Raw genomic sequence first — 14,096 nt, 5'->3', positions numbered from 1 at the left:
CCGGCGGCGGTAATGTTGCTGCGGTTGCCGCCCTTGCGGCCGGGCGGGCAGCTGGCGGTGGCAGGAGCCAGAGTCGGAGCGCGCTCGCCGCTAGCCGGGACGCCGCCCTCGTCTGCGCACCGCTCCCGCGGCCGCCGCGGGGCGCCGGGGCCCGGCGCGGCATGAGGAGGAGGCTGCGCGCCCGCGAGCGCTCAGCTCCTCGGCCCCCAGGGCCCCCGCGGGCCCCCGCGCGTCGCGCGCGCGGACTGCGGCCCCGGCGCCCACGCTAGCCCCGCGCAGGCACGAGACGCCGCGGCCGGGACGAGGCGGCGGCGCAGGCCTGCCGAGCGCGCGCGGGCCGCTTCCCGAGCGCGGGGGCTAAGCGCCCCGGACCCCAGCGTACGGGGGGAGCCCGGGCGCGCTGCAGTTCGCTGCCCCTCTCCGCAGGAGCGCCGCGGCGCGCAGCCCGCGCCTCTTCCCACCTGCAGCCCCTCCTCCCGCCGCTGCGGGGCGGATAAAAGGCGCGTCCTTGCCCTTCCTGGGCCTCCGCAGGTCCGGCAGTCCCCGGCCCCCCCGCCCCACGCCTTGCCTCCTTTTTCCCTCCTCCACCCCTTCCTCCTCTCCTCCCGCGCCTCCCCTCCCCCGACTCTCCGGCTTCCCATTCATTCCGTCCGCTCCCTCCCCTTCCCTCCTTCCCGCTCCGGCCCTCTCCCCTTGGTCCTCCCCGCGCGGACCCCGTTGCAGTCTCGGGGTTCTTGGTACATTCATGGAAGTTTAGGGCCTGGATGGTGCCCCCAAGTCCGGCGTGAGAGCGCAGCCTGAGCTGCTGGCCGGGAAGAGAAAGATGTCTGTGCTCAAGAGGATGATGCGGGTCTCCAATCGCTCCCTCCTCGCCTTCATCTTCTTCTTCTCCCTCTCCTCCTCCTGCCTCTACTTCGTCTATGTGGCTCCGGGCATCGGTAAGCACCGAGACACACCCTCCCTTCCCACAGTCACACCGTAGGAAATGCAGGATGTTACTTATGGGATTTGGAAGGTGTATAAACAGGAGACTGGCAGAAAGCATTTTATTTGAAATGTTATTTCAGACGTGTCAGATAAACCGCTCGGGGCATGGCTTTAGTACGTGAGTTTCGTTTGTGCCGGTTTAACTAACTTAAAAGACTGCATTAAATGGACGTAGCAAAATTAGGTGTAATTTTGCCGGATGCCCTGGTCGCTTTCTCGAGTATTCTTGACAGCTTTATTCATGTGATATCAGCTCTTGAAGCTTAAACTCGGTGCTTAATCCAGGTTTTATTCAAACACCCTCGGATATAATAACTGGTTTAAAAATAAGAAGGAGAAACCAACACCAGGGGATGTGATTGAGTTCAAGAATGTATGTATTCTAGTATTCTAGGTCACTTTTTTAGAATGGGGTCAGTGAACATTTGTGCCACACTTCAGGAATTTTTAGGCGATGAGTTTTCTTGTGAAAACAATGCTCCATTCTTTAGTCAGCTTTTCAAGGGTAGGTAGATTCTGCTACCTGTTAGGATGATTTCTGAGATAATACAGTGATTAAAGTGACAGTTATACAGGATTGTTTGTAGTTTAACATTTTAACCTATTTATCATATTTTGGGTCAAATACCTTTTTAAAGAATCTATTTGGATTGGGTCATTTAATATTCTAAGTACTCAGTCCCCTTTGGTTGAAAGGTGCCAGTGTGGCATTCTAATGAGTAAAAAATAAGAACTTCGTATGGATATTAAAACACATTGTATCTCCAAAACTTTTTCTGCGTTTTTCCTGGCCATTATGTGTTTAATGTTAAATATTTATGGTATGTATTTAATGTTAATGTATTTAGTGTAAAATATAAGTTTATTGTTCACTCAGTAATAGTGCGTGTCTCCTATTATTTCTTTTTAGACACTAGTAGTCTTTTGAGCCAGGGCCTTTTCTCCCTGGGTAAGTCAAAAATGTATGGCCTCTTATACAATGAAAACACCTGCAGAATTTTGAGATGGCATTAGTATCAGAGCATTGTCTTGTGTGATTATAATAGAGTATTGTAATGAATTGCAGAGGAGAAGGAAGATGCAAACCTCATGAAGACTGTTGCATTTCCTAGAACAGAATTACTGTGACTTTTTCTTGATGAAATTTTTGAATTCAAGTAAGATGTGTAAATTAAGATAATGATGCTTGAGAAGACATAAATTGTTGAAACCTTGATGTATTCCAAAATAGAAATTTGAGGTTAAAGCTTTAACAAGTGTGAATATTTTAAGATGTTATTTTCTTTTAAAGCAGTTTTTTCTTTAGGCTAAATAAAAACCCCTGGAAGCCTGTAGTAGAAATTACAGTGGTGTTCAGTGGACTTGAGAGTAGTTATTTGGCTGGCTTTTTTTTTTTTTTAAAGATTTTATTTATTTATTTGACAGAGATCACAAGTAGGCAGAGAGGCAGTCAGAGAGAGAGGAGAAAGCAGGCTCCTTGCTGAGCAGAGAGCCCGATATGGGGCTCGATCCCAGGACCCTGGGATCACGACCTGAGCTGAAGGCAGAGGCTTTAACCCACTGAGCCACCCAGGTGCCCTTGGCTGGCTTTTCTTAAAGTCCTCTGCCATTTTGACAGTCATAGAAATTAACTCTTCCGTCTACAGCCATTTTTACTTTGTCATGTAGCTCTTTAAAGGCTGGAAATCTTTGAGTGATGTTGGTTACTCAGACATTAACTTTGAGAGGTTTTGCAGAAAAAGGTTTTTTGCGCTTAGGCAACAATGTTTTTACTTTCTTGGTATTTTGAATAACTTGTTGAAGTTATGATACTCAAAATGTTAACCAAAGGAGATCAGAATTCTGTTACTTGGTAGTCATCCTTTTTTTTTTTTTCTTGGCGCATTGATATATTATCTGTAGATTCTTAAAATTCAATTGATACGTAATACTAATACTTTTTTCTCAGTTATGTGTGAGTTTAACGTTTGCCACAGACTAATCACTTATATATCATAAAAATTTGGCAGTTTTCTTATAGACAATTAGGTTGACACAGTTTAAGCTACTGTTTTTGTGGGTCCTAAATTTAGAACTTAAAAAAATTGACTAAAGCCAGTAAGGAGAATGAAACCCAATACTTATAAAGTGCTATCAATTTGTTAAGCTATATCTATTTCCCAAACCCAGTATTACTTAGCAGAAAAAAAAGTCTCCTTATTTCTCTTTTATTGGGAAGCAGTTTTCCAAAAATCACGTTTGCCTGAAAGCTCAAATTTTATCATTGGCAACAAATACTGTCAGGGTTTTTTTTTTGTTTTTTGTTTTTTTTTTTTTCCCTTTGGAAGTGCCAGGCTCACTTTGTTCATTTTTGGGAAAATGTAGGTCAAATACAGGAGTTTAAATAACCAAGCCTGTCAGTTCTTTAAAGTAAAAGTGATAGTTCATGAAAAATAGTTCATGTGGCTAGTTTAGCTCACAATGCAAAATCAGCGCACAAGTTGATTTTCAGGATAACCATAGTACGTTGGTGTGCTACAGAAATGCTTCATGTACACTTCCTGTTTCATTCCAGATTTCTTCTTAATGAGATATATCCCCAAACTAGGTTCTTATAACTAATTTACATTCGATGAACAGAGAAGCTTCTTGAAATAATTCATATTTTAGTCTGAATTACATCTTAGGGCAAAACTTTCTTGTGATGAAAATATATGTGGTGTAAGAGAGCACTTTTTATTGATTCTAAGTAAATGTTTCAAATGTCTTCTGTTAAAAAGTCCGTATTATTCCTGTCCACATCAACCTGTTGTGTAGACATTAATTTTAGTTTCCTACATTTTCTGTCCAGAGACCTGTTTTTGTCTTGCACCTTCCCCGGGCAGTCCTTTCTCATTTTTAGTTCCTTTTTCTTAGCCTTCTTAACCTGTGTTTCTCCCTCCCTCTCTCTCTTCCCTCTGAGCAGATAGTACCACACAGTTGTAGAAAGCATAGTCTGTTTAGTTTCCAGTGTTTTCTCATGTTGAACAATTCATTGGCTATTTAGGTGTTACTCTAAGAGTCCCATCAGACTCCAAGCTCATTATTTTAAGAATAATTTGAAACCTTTTCCTTGAAATTTCTGATTCATGCAGGAAACACACGGATAATCTTTATATTATGAACTTTAGTAACAAGGGAAACTGGTCTGTAGACACCATCCCCCACAGGAAGACAGATTTTTTCCCTAGCCCATCTGGTAGAGTCAGGAGCCATTAGTTGTTTCTCGTTCTCTTTCGCCTTTGTACGTGATTGCAAAAGGATGAGTGCATTTCCCCCCCAAGTTCTTGACCTGGCTGGATTGAGAGTAGAATCCCATTTAGTGTTTAGTTTCCAGTGCAGCTTCCAACACAACATACTTGTATTTTCCTGCTGTCGCATCGTAGGAGAAGATGAACTTATGACTTCGGAGTTCATTCATCCAACACAAGTGGAGTATCTCAGATAGGCTAGACATTGTTTGAGGCACAGAAGATAGATGACTAAGACGGAGTTACTTCCTTCGTGCTACAATGGGACGAGCACCAGGAAAGAGCTGCCAGTCATTGGAGAGCCTGCGTTGTGGAGTGAGGCTGAGTAGGATTTCCAGAGGGAGCTGCTGGTTGGAACAAGCTATTGAGGATGGATAAGATTTGACCGGACTGAGTAATGGGGCAGCATGGCCAAAGATACTTACAGAAAATAGGAGTATTTCCATCTGGCTACCACTGAGGGTATGGGCTGGCAGATCAGCCACATTGAGAAAAATTCTTGGGACTCCCCTGCCCCGCCTAGTGTTTTGGTGTTGAGGTCCCTAAAATTCTGGCAGAGAGAAGCTGGTTTTGACTCATATAGGTTTATCAAAGCTGTCTGTGATTAAGAAAAAATTTGATGTGCCTATAATCAATGGGATAGTATTGTGGAGAAGATTGCACGACTCATTGGGAGTGGGGTTTCACTGTCTATGTGACTCACCAGAGGTTTTGACCTTTCCTAGATGTGCTGACAGGCCGTTTTATTCTTTGAAGAGAGGTGGAATCTGGTTGGGGTACTTTGGTCTGGATTCCTGTGGGCCCTTTAAGGAATTACCTGGCAATTTGGGCCTCTAGGCGGATTGCGCTCTGCTGGTACTAGTGTAGTTCATGGGCGGTCAGGACATGTGGGTGTGTGTGTACTAGTAGGTGTTAGGGGAGAGGGTAACTTCGTTAGGTCCTTGCTGAGAGCCCCCTCACATTTTCCCTGGGTCTCTCTTGGCTAGCTCAGAAGGTGGCAAGTTGCCCTGCAGCTTTCTTATCATAGCCCTTTGGCCTCCTGGCCCTGGCTGGGTAAGCCTGGTTGTGTTGTGAGCTGTTACAGTTTGCTTTGTGTTTCAAAGGTCCCTTGGTTTTTTCCTCACCCAAGTTCTCTGACCTACATGGCTCCTTTCAAGGGTTCTTTTGATTTGGGCTCTGGTGTCAGCTGTTTCTTTCCTCTAGGCCTTCCTTTGCTGGTCCACTTATCCAATGCTCAAATTTTTGCCCTGGGAGTAGCAGGAAAGATCAGAAGTTTTGAAAAGGGGAATGATGCAATCCTTTGTTCTACAGCATTTCTCTTAGCATGGAGCCCAGTGATAGAGGGCACAACTAGTGGCAGGGAGACCAGGTAGGAATTTTTTTTGGTAGCTCAGAAGATTAGAACATGGTCAAGGTCATAGTTGGGTCTGGGCAGAATTAAGAGGATGGGAGTAGTGACATTGAATGAAAGGGAGAAGCTTTAAGACATTGTTTGTATTCTAGCTTCGACAACCTGGTAGCTGGTCATAGGGAATAGAGAAAGGCATGTGCTTGGAGGGAGCTGTTTTGGTTTTAGAGAAACTGAGTTAGGACACCAATGGGATGCCCAGGAGGAACTTCTCAGTAGTAGGAAGATGGACATAAGGACTTGGAGCCCAGGAGAAATGTTTGACAGGAGAGAGATTTGGCTATCTTCAGCAGGTAGGTGAATGGTACTTATTTCTCTCCCAACATATCTGAGTTTTATTTTTTTATTTATTTTCCACTCCTACAAGCAGAAGTGACTCACTGAATCAGTTACTCTTAAATGTGGGATGATAGAGGCTAAATCAAAATATAGAGGAGGCCCAAGTGTACTTTGAAAAGTTTCCCGTGAGACTCTGTTCCCCTTTTCATTCCCCAGTACCAAATAGGCAATCATTGTGGTTGATACATGGAAAGTTTTGGGTGGCCACTCAAGGAGAACTTGTGGAAGCTGAAAAGAAGGCAGCTATGGATGCAGTCTAACAGCTTAGGGTAAGTGGAGAAATAGGAACAGGAAAATGAAGGGAAAGAGAGATCATATGAGCAAAGTGAGGTTTTGTTAATGAATGAATTAATGAATGAATGAAAAATGATGATTAGCAAGACAAGTGTTGAAATAGGTTAATGCAGGGTGACTGGGTGGCTCAGTTGGTTGAAAGACTGCCTTCGGCTCAGGTCATGATCCCAGGGTCCTGGGATTGAGCCCCCCATCAGGCTCCCTGCTCAGTGGGAAACCTTGCTTCTCCTTCTCCCTCTTTCTTTCCAGCTTCTGTTCCCTCTCTTGCTGTCTCTCTCTCTCTCTCTGTGTCAAACAAATAAAGAAATAAAATCTTTTAAAAAAAATAAGAAATGGGTTAATGCTTATAAGAAGAATTACCAATTTGATAAGTATGAGGTCCATGACAGCTGCTTCAGGAACAATTTTGTTTTGATTGGTCAGATAGCCTTGAGTTGGGTAGTAAATCAGAGGTCACAAGAAAGTGTCTTAGTTAGGGTAAAGTAGGGGGAAGGAGGTTCTAAGGAGTCTTACAAGATGGGAAGACCTGAGGTTCTATAAGAACTTTATAGAAAGGTTTAAGGACTGAGGACAGGGTTTGAAGATTTGAGAAAGGGAACAGATTATGACATGTGATCTATGAAGACTCATTCCTTCAATTTTTCATACAGCGAATGTTTGCAGAAAGTGCTGTGGTTCAGCATTGAACAGGATCTACGTGGTCCCTGTCTTCATAGATCCTATAGCCAGTGAGAATTCCTCACAACTGAAGAATAACTATTCTAGAGTAAAGTGAAATACCTTTTGCTAGGGAGGCGCGGGTTGTGGGATGGCCCTGAGCTGGTTTAGGCATTATGGAGAAGATGAAGGTGCAGCTGAGGCCAGAAGCTTAAGTTAGGTAATTAAAAGATGGGCTTAGGAGAAAAATATTTCATGCAAGAATGGAAGATTCGAAGGCTAAGAGGTGAAGAAGTGGAAAGTTAAAACAACAACAACAACAAAGAAACATAGGGGCTAAAGCATAGAGTGCAGAGGAGAGTGTGGGCTGAAGCTAGAGAGATAAATATGGGTCTAATCATGATCCTTGTAAACTGGGTGTGAGAACTTGAGGTTAGCCCGAGGACAGTTTCAAACCATTGAACTTAAATTTTGAGTAGGACAGTGACACGATCAGATTTTCATTTCAGAAATATTTAGGCATTACTGGTATGAATGGATTAAAGGGAACAAGATTGCAATCATGGAGAGCAGGTAGAGAGAGTAGGATCAAGTGTATAGTTACATTAATTTTGGAGATGGAAGAAGAGGACATAAAGATGTTTGTATTAGCAAAAATGAGATGAATATGGAGAATAAGGTTCATTCTTGCTTGGGTAGGTATCTGAGTTATTTGTTGAGAGTGAGGTACTCAGTTTATTTGACCAAATCTTAGTATAGAGTGATGTGTTTTCTAACCCAAGTTAAGAGATTTGGTTTCTGCCTCGGACCACACTAGAGGCTTAGTGAAGAATTGTTGAGTGGCTGAATGTTTCTGATTAAATCACTTCTCTTGGTATGGCAGCTCCTTTGTCCTCTTACTGGCTTACTCATTAGTACCATTGGGTTGTTACATGTTAGATACCTTGGGAGAATATGGAGGGACGGGCTGGGAATTAGGAACCGTAGAGAAAATTGGATTGGTCTGTATGTTAATTATCTATAACTTTGTGAATTACCCCCAAATGTAGGGCTTTAAAAGAACAAATGTATTATTATCTCATAGGTGCAGTGGGCTGGGAATCTGGACCTGGTTTGGTTGCATGCCTGTGGTTCAAGGTCTCTCATGAGGCTACCGAGTGTTGAGTGTTGATCAGCCTTGTGGTTCACCCATGTGGATTTGGGCAGGACTCAGTTCCTGAGGGCTGTTGGACCAAGGACCTCAGTTCTTTGCAGGTTGTTAGTTGGAGGCCTTCCTCCCTTCTTGCCACATGGGCCTCTCCATAGGGCAGCTCATGACCCCACCACTTTCACCATATTTTCTTTTCTTTCTTTCTTTTTTTTTTTTTTAAAGATTATATTTATTTATTTTAGAGAGAAAGTAGTAGAGCGAGAGAGAGAGAGAGAGAGAGCATGAGCAGGGGTGAGGGGCAGAGGGAGAGGGAGCCACAGACTATGCTGAGCAGGGAGCCCAATGTGGGACTTGATCCCAGGAACCTGAGATCATGACCTGAGCTGAAGGCAGAAGCTTTACTTACTGCGTCACCCAGGTGCCCCTGCCATATTTTCTTAGAAGAGAGTCACTCGGTCTACGTTCGAGGGAATGGGAAGTGTTCTTAGAGACTTCCCACCCCAGTCGGATTGCTATTCTTGAGCAGCATTTGTAACTTAAGTTATATTGTTTCAGTATAAATGAATCTAAATCCTTTGGACTTGTGGGAAATGCAGTATTTTTGGATGGAAAATTGATTCACTGAAATCTGACAATGCTAAATACTATTCTTCGTGTTTTTCTTTCGTGAATAAATTTGAGGTCTATTGAACAATATGGTGGAATGAGATAAGTGACACATGTATTCTGCAGCAGTGCTTATCGGACTTCCTTTTAATGTTTGTGAGAAGTAAAAATAGCCATGTCTGTGGATACTTCTAAAGGAGAAACTCCTAATCTAGGTTTGTAGTCTCCATATGGTAGGTGTGGTAGGTATTCCAAATACCAGTTGGAATTTAGTTGGGAATGGAATGGGTTTTTCTCTTGAGGCAGTGTTCTACAAGATGGATAATTTCCTAACCCACCATGCTGTCGGGCTTTTTATCAAAGAGTATACTGCAGAGCTTATCAGAGCACTTGAGTTTGTAGGCCTTAGGCTCTGGTAGTCAGAGCAGTGGCTGCCAGTCTCCTCACCGGTGCTGTAGGTTTGAGCCTGTGTTCAAGGGCCCAGCGCCATGGGAACCTTGGACACAGAGGCCGTGGCGTCTGGAGCCAAGGCTTTGTGCAAAGAAGTCCCAGGAGAAAGATTCGAGATGGAGCTTCACGGAGCTGTTCCTGCCACACCCCAAACCCCATGCTCATGGAATAAAAGCCTTGTTTTAAAGAAAGAGAAGGCAAGACAGCCTCTCAAAGATTGTCATGTGCCCAAAGTCTCACATGTCATTGTTGGAAGAGCTGAGGCATATAGTTTTTTGGAAGAGCTGAAATGTACACCTTGGGATAGCTGACTCTTCCACTGTGCAGGAGGTGAAGGGTCTGGTCATTGTTGCCTGGGAAATGATTTGGGGGAAATATGAACTCTGTGTTCTTTAGGTTAAAGGAACACCATATCGAAGAGAGATGAACCTTTTTTTTTTTTTTTTTTCGAATAGCATCAGGTAACAGTGAGGGTAGTTACAAAGAGTCAGATTTTAAGAAATCAAATCATCCTGACTGAGCTATAAACAATGAAATAAGGCTTCCTAGGTGCCTCATCCAGCCAGGGGTAGATGACCACCTGTTAAAGCTGGAGAAGGTGCTATACTTGGGAGACTGGGTAGACTTCTAATAGCCTCTTTTTTTTTTTTTTTAAGATTTTATTTATTTATTTGACACAGAGAGAGATCACAAGTAGACAGAGAGGCAGGCAGAGAGGGAGGAGGAAGCAGGCTCCTAATAGCCTCTTAAACGCAGTGCTGCTGTGTTAAACTCTGCAGCAGCCTCGCTCACCCAGCCTCAGGGCAGACCTGCTCCTCCACCTGTCTCCCACACCCCCACCCACACTGCTTTTTATGACTTCCTTTCCCTTTCAAGCCTGCGTTTCATGTTTGTCCTCACCTCAGTAAGTGTGAAGGTGGTGGGGGGAGGCTGCAGTGTGACCGTGGAAAGAGGTGCATGGCGCAGGTTTGCGTTTTGGGAGTTCCGAAGAGCATTGATGTCTGCATTCGCAGCGTTCCCCTTCTGATCAACTTTCCTGGCTGCCTGAGACCAAACTGGCTGTTGTTACCACTGCCTCAGACTACAGTGTTCCCGTTGAATCAGAGCTGCCTGCCCCTGTCATCTCTGTCATCCCTTTTCCCTCTGAATCTATTTTTCTTCTTTTTAATTTCTGGAGGACATGGTAATTTAGTATTTTAAAGACTGTTTCTTTTCATTTCTGCCTTTTGTCAGAATAGCAAAGAGAATACTATCATACAGGTAATGTGATTTGAGTTGAAGATCAGGCCGATTCAAGGTTGAAAGTAGGCACCTACAATGCCATTAACATTCCTTTGCAAAATTAAGAGTTTACTCCAGTTAGTACTAGATATTTTTACTTCATGTCTTGGATTCACTGGAGAATTTCAGGTAACACCTCAATTTTATTTTTCTCTAGTATGTGAATCCTGCATTGGGCCAACCTGATTTGTTATGTTTCGTGGGTGTACTTGTTTTTGGTCATACCACAACTTGGCAAAGTTTGGTTTAAAGCTATAGCAAGAACCCTCCTCAGTTAAAATAGGAAAGCTAGCTTAAAGGATGTTCGTCAGCAGTTATATTTTTGGCTACGTGGCACAGCAAAATGTTTAGGAAAACATACTTAGTAATTTTAAATCTGAAATTTATAATTAACTTTTTTTTTCTCTAGAGGCATAATAAATATGGCTTTTTGCTTTCATCTTTGTTTTCAGGATTAATTACTCGAGTTAGTAAAAGTCTTTGGCTCCACCAAATCATTGTGTGATACCATTATAATAGGAGGTAAACATAGATTCTGCTATGTCTGAATAAACTGTGCATAAATTAGAAAGCTGTATAGAGGATTTATTTAATATAAGTTAAACTAATATAAAAAGAAGATTCTACTTTTTTGCTTGTTACAAATGTTATGTTTAAAGAATTACTACAAGCAGTGTTTTTCAAACATGAATGTACTTAAGCCTTACTTAAGGTGGTTTGCATACATGAGTTTATTTCTTAGGTTTTTATTACCAGATATGCTAATTCTGATTCTGGTTCATTTTTAATACACATCCTAGGTAATTCTGGACCCTGGGAACTTTATTTCTGACAAATACTCCAACTGATAGGTTAAAAAAAATCAAGTGGTAGATAGGTTTATTTTTTGAAATTAATCATCTTATATCATTTGCTCTTTCATAGAAGTAAACTTACTTTTTTAAAAACCAGATTAACGTGTTTGTAGCATCATGTTTTACTGGAGCTAGAGATGGCAATCATGGTGAAAAATTATTTTCCTCCAGAGCAGAAATGGACAGAATGAACAAACACATCCTTTAAGATAGCCAAGATCCTGTGTTTCTTTGTGGGTCTGCAGTAACTGTATGATTGAGTTATAGGTTGATCAGAAATTTGTTACTGTTTCTAATTATTAGAAAGTTACATTGTGATTTACTTGATAAGATTAAAAAGTGATTAAAACATATAGCCCTGCATGTTAGCCAATGATTTAAAAACATTTCATGGGGGCGCCTGGGTGGCTCAGTGGGTTAAAGCCTCTGCCTTCAGCTCAGGTCATGATTCCAGGGTCCTGGGATCGAGACCTGCATCGGGCTCTCTGCTCGGCGGGGAGTCTGCTTCTCCCCTTCTCTCTCTGCCTGCCTCTCTGCCTGCTTGTGATCTTTGTCAAATAAATAAATAAAATCTTTAAAAAACAAAAAAAAACAAAAAAACAACAACAACAAAAACATTTCATGGGACACCTGGGTGGCTCAGTTGGTTAAACATCTGCCTTTGGCTCAGGTCAGGCTCTCAGGGTCCTGGGATAGAGTCCCACACTAGGCTCCCTGCTAAGTGGGGAGTCTGCTTCTCCCTCTGCCTGTAGCTTCCCCTGCTTGTGCTTATTCTCTGCTTATTCTCTGCTTAAAAAAAAAAATAAGCTTTAAAAAAATTCATATAGCATCTGGCTAGGAAAGTCCCTTTGTAATATTGTTACAGGTGAGTAGGTTTATGAGATTTGTTACTGTAACCTGTCATCTTGATTGAAATATTATGTCTTGTTTCGTTTTTAGATTTAATGTGACTTTACGAAACCATCTTGCATATATTACCTTCCTAATAATTAAGTTAATAGCTCAGAAATTATGACTTACGCAATTTCCAGTTTGACTTAGAGGAAGAGAAATTGGACTTTATTTTTATTTGGATCAAGGGACTTAAGGCAGAGAATTATAAGGTGCCTTGTATATTGATTTAAAAATGTGCTCTGGCTTTAGAAATCTTTTTTAAAAATTTTATTCGGTTGAGAGAGAGAGAGAGAGCGCGCACGCATATGCATGTGAGTGCATGTGTGCACAGTCGGGGAGGGGCAGAGGGAGAGAAAGGGAAAGAAAGTCTCAAGGACACTCTGCACCAGCCCATGGATCTCATGACCCTGAGATCATGACTGGACCCAAAACCAAGAGTCCGAGGCTCAACTGACTGGGCCACCCAGGCTCCCCTAGCTTTAGAAATCTTTGACACTCATTTCCCACAGTGCACTCTTCTTTCCTGCTTGTTTTAGAGTCATTTTCCTTTCATAAAATAAACTTGAAATCAAAAGGTATTTTAATTGTGAAAACACAAGGAAATTGGGGATGATTGTAAAACATGTAGTTCAAATACCACTTCCACTTTTTTTTTTTCCTCATGATAGAATTCTTAAGAGGATAGAGATTCATTTCACATTCACTGTATGTACACTGAAATCATTAAATTTCAACAATTCTGTAATGTTTTCTGGGTGTGATTATTTATGGTTTGATCTTTTAGTATGTAATTTCATTAAGTAAATTTCCTTACTGATTGGCTTTAAAAAAAAATCTATTTAATTGCCTGCATTCTTCTTCCTCAATTCCCTCATTTCCTCCAAATTTTGCTTTTCTACAGTGTGGGGTGTAATGCTTAACTCTTGAAGCCTCTGTCCTGCTTTAAAGAAGCATGTGTTTGTTTTAAGTGAATAATAGTGAACTAATACATGACAGTGCAGATCGATATCTTGTGTTAGATAGTGTTTTCATATTTTCAGGTTCGGAGTCTATTTTTAGAATTATTAGCTAAGTGTAAACTAGCCTGAACTGATGATCTGATTGTTTTGAAAGTACTTCTGTCGTTTTAGGCAGTTTATGCTTTTTCAGGATTTTGATTTTTACAGAGGAACCCCCTGGAGGCCTTAGTTTCTGCTACTGTTTGGCAGACTGTAGGCATTCAGTAAATATCTGTCTAACAAACACATGTCTCCACCCTGAACAGCTTTAATAAGACTGTTGGAAGTCCAGTTTTATTTAAAAATATTTAATTTTGATCAGTATTCAAGCACAAATAATCTCCCAAAATAACTTAAAACTGCTTAACTGCAGAGTGGAAATGGTGAAAGCACCAATTGTAAAGAATTTCTTGTTAATTTTTAGTGTCTACGTCAGCAAAGCTGTAGCTGTTGGCTAAGATCTGAAATAGAGCTATACTGTATATAGTCACGGAATTCATTATTCCTTGATAAAATGGGATTCTGAATGCAGAGTTCTTTCATTCTCTTAATTCATTAGTCAGCCCATGACTCACTTGAAGGATGGGGAGGTTGTTATTCTAGGCTGGTAATTATTTGCACTACAGATTTCCTTGAGCCCATACCTGGCTTTGAATTACTGTCACTGTGGTAAGATACTCTGCTTAAATAGTACTTTGACATAAAGTGAACCATTTGTTTTGTTTTCAACCCAAGCAGTACTTTGGTCCTAGGCAAAATATGAGCAATATTTCATATATAGTCTGGCCTGATCCTGGGGTTTACAACATTATTACCAGAGATAATATGTTTAGCTTTACCATCTTGGGTGAGTCATTTCTGAGAATTAGTTGAACAGGGCTAGATGTGGGTAGAAGAAAACCTTTGGGT

At 41.9% G+C, this 14,096-nt stretch overlaps 1 protein-coding gene across 2 annotated transcripts in view; it reads left to right on the top strand.

Moving 5' to 3' along the window:
- Positions 1-234: 234 nt before the first annotated feature.
- The window catches only part of LOC111142529 (beta-1,4-galactosyltransferase 6), a 66,281-nt gene continuing 52,419 nt past the window's right edge, over positions 235-14,096 (top strand). The window contains exon 1 of one of the 2 annotated variants that reach the window (XM_022495775.1): positions 235-938. In XM_022495775.1, the coding sequence (XP_022351483.1) occupies positions 824-938 (115 nt within the window). In that variant the 5' untranslated portion in view covers positions 235-823. The remainder of the gene's footprint in view (positions 939-14,096) is intronic. The other variant, XM_022495777.1, reaches the window with a different exon arrangement.

Source organism: Enhydra lutris, unplaced genomic scaffold (assembly GCF_002288905.1).
Source record: "Enhydra lutris kenyoni isolate GAN:26980312 unplaced genomic scaffold, ASM228890v2 scaffoldscaffold8, whole genome shotgun sequence".
Lineage (NCBI taxonomy): Eukaryota > Metazoa > Chordata > Mammalia > Carnivora > Mustelidae > Enhydra > Enhydra lutris.
Note: the sequence above shows the minus strand (reverse complement) of the source record. Positions and strands in the feature narration are given on the sequence as shown.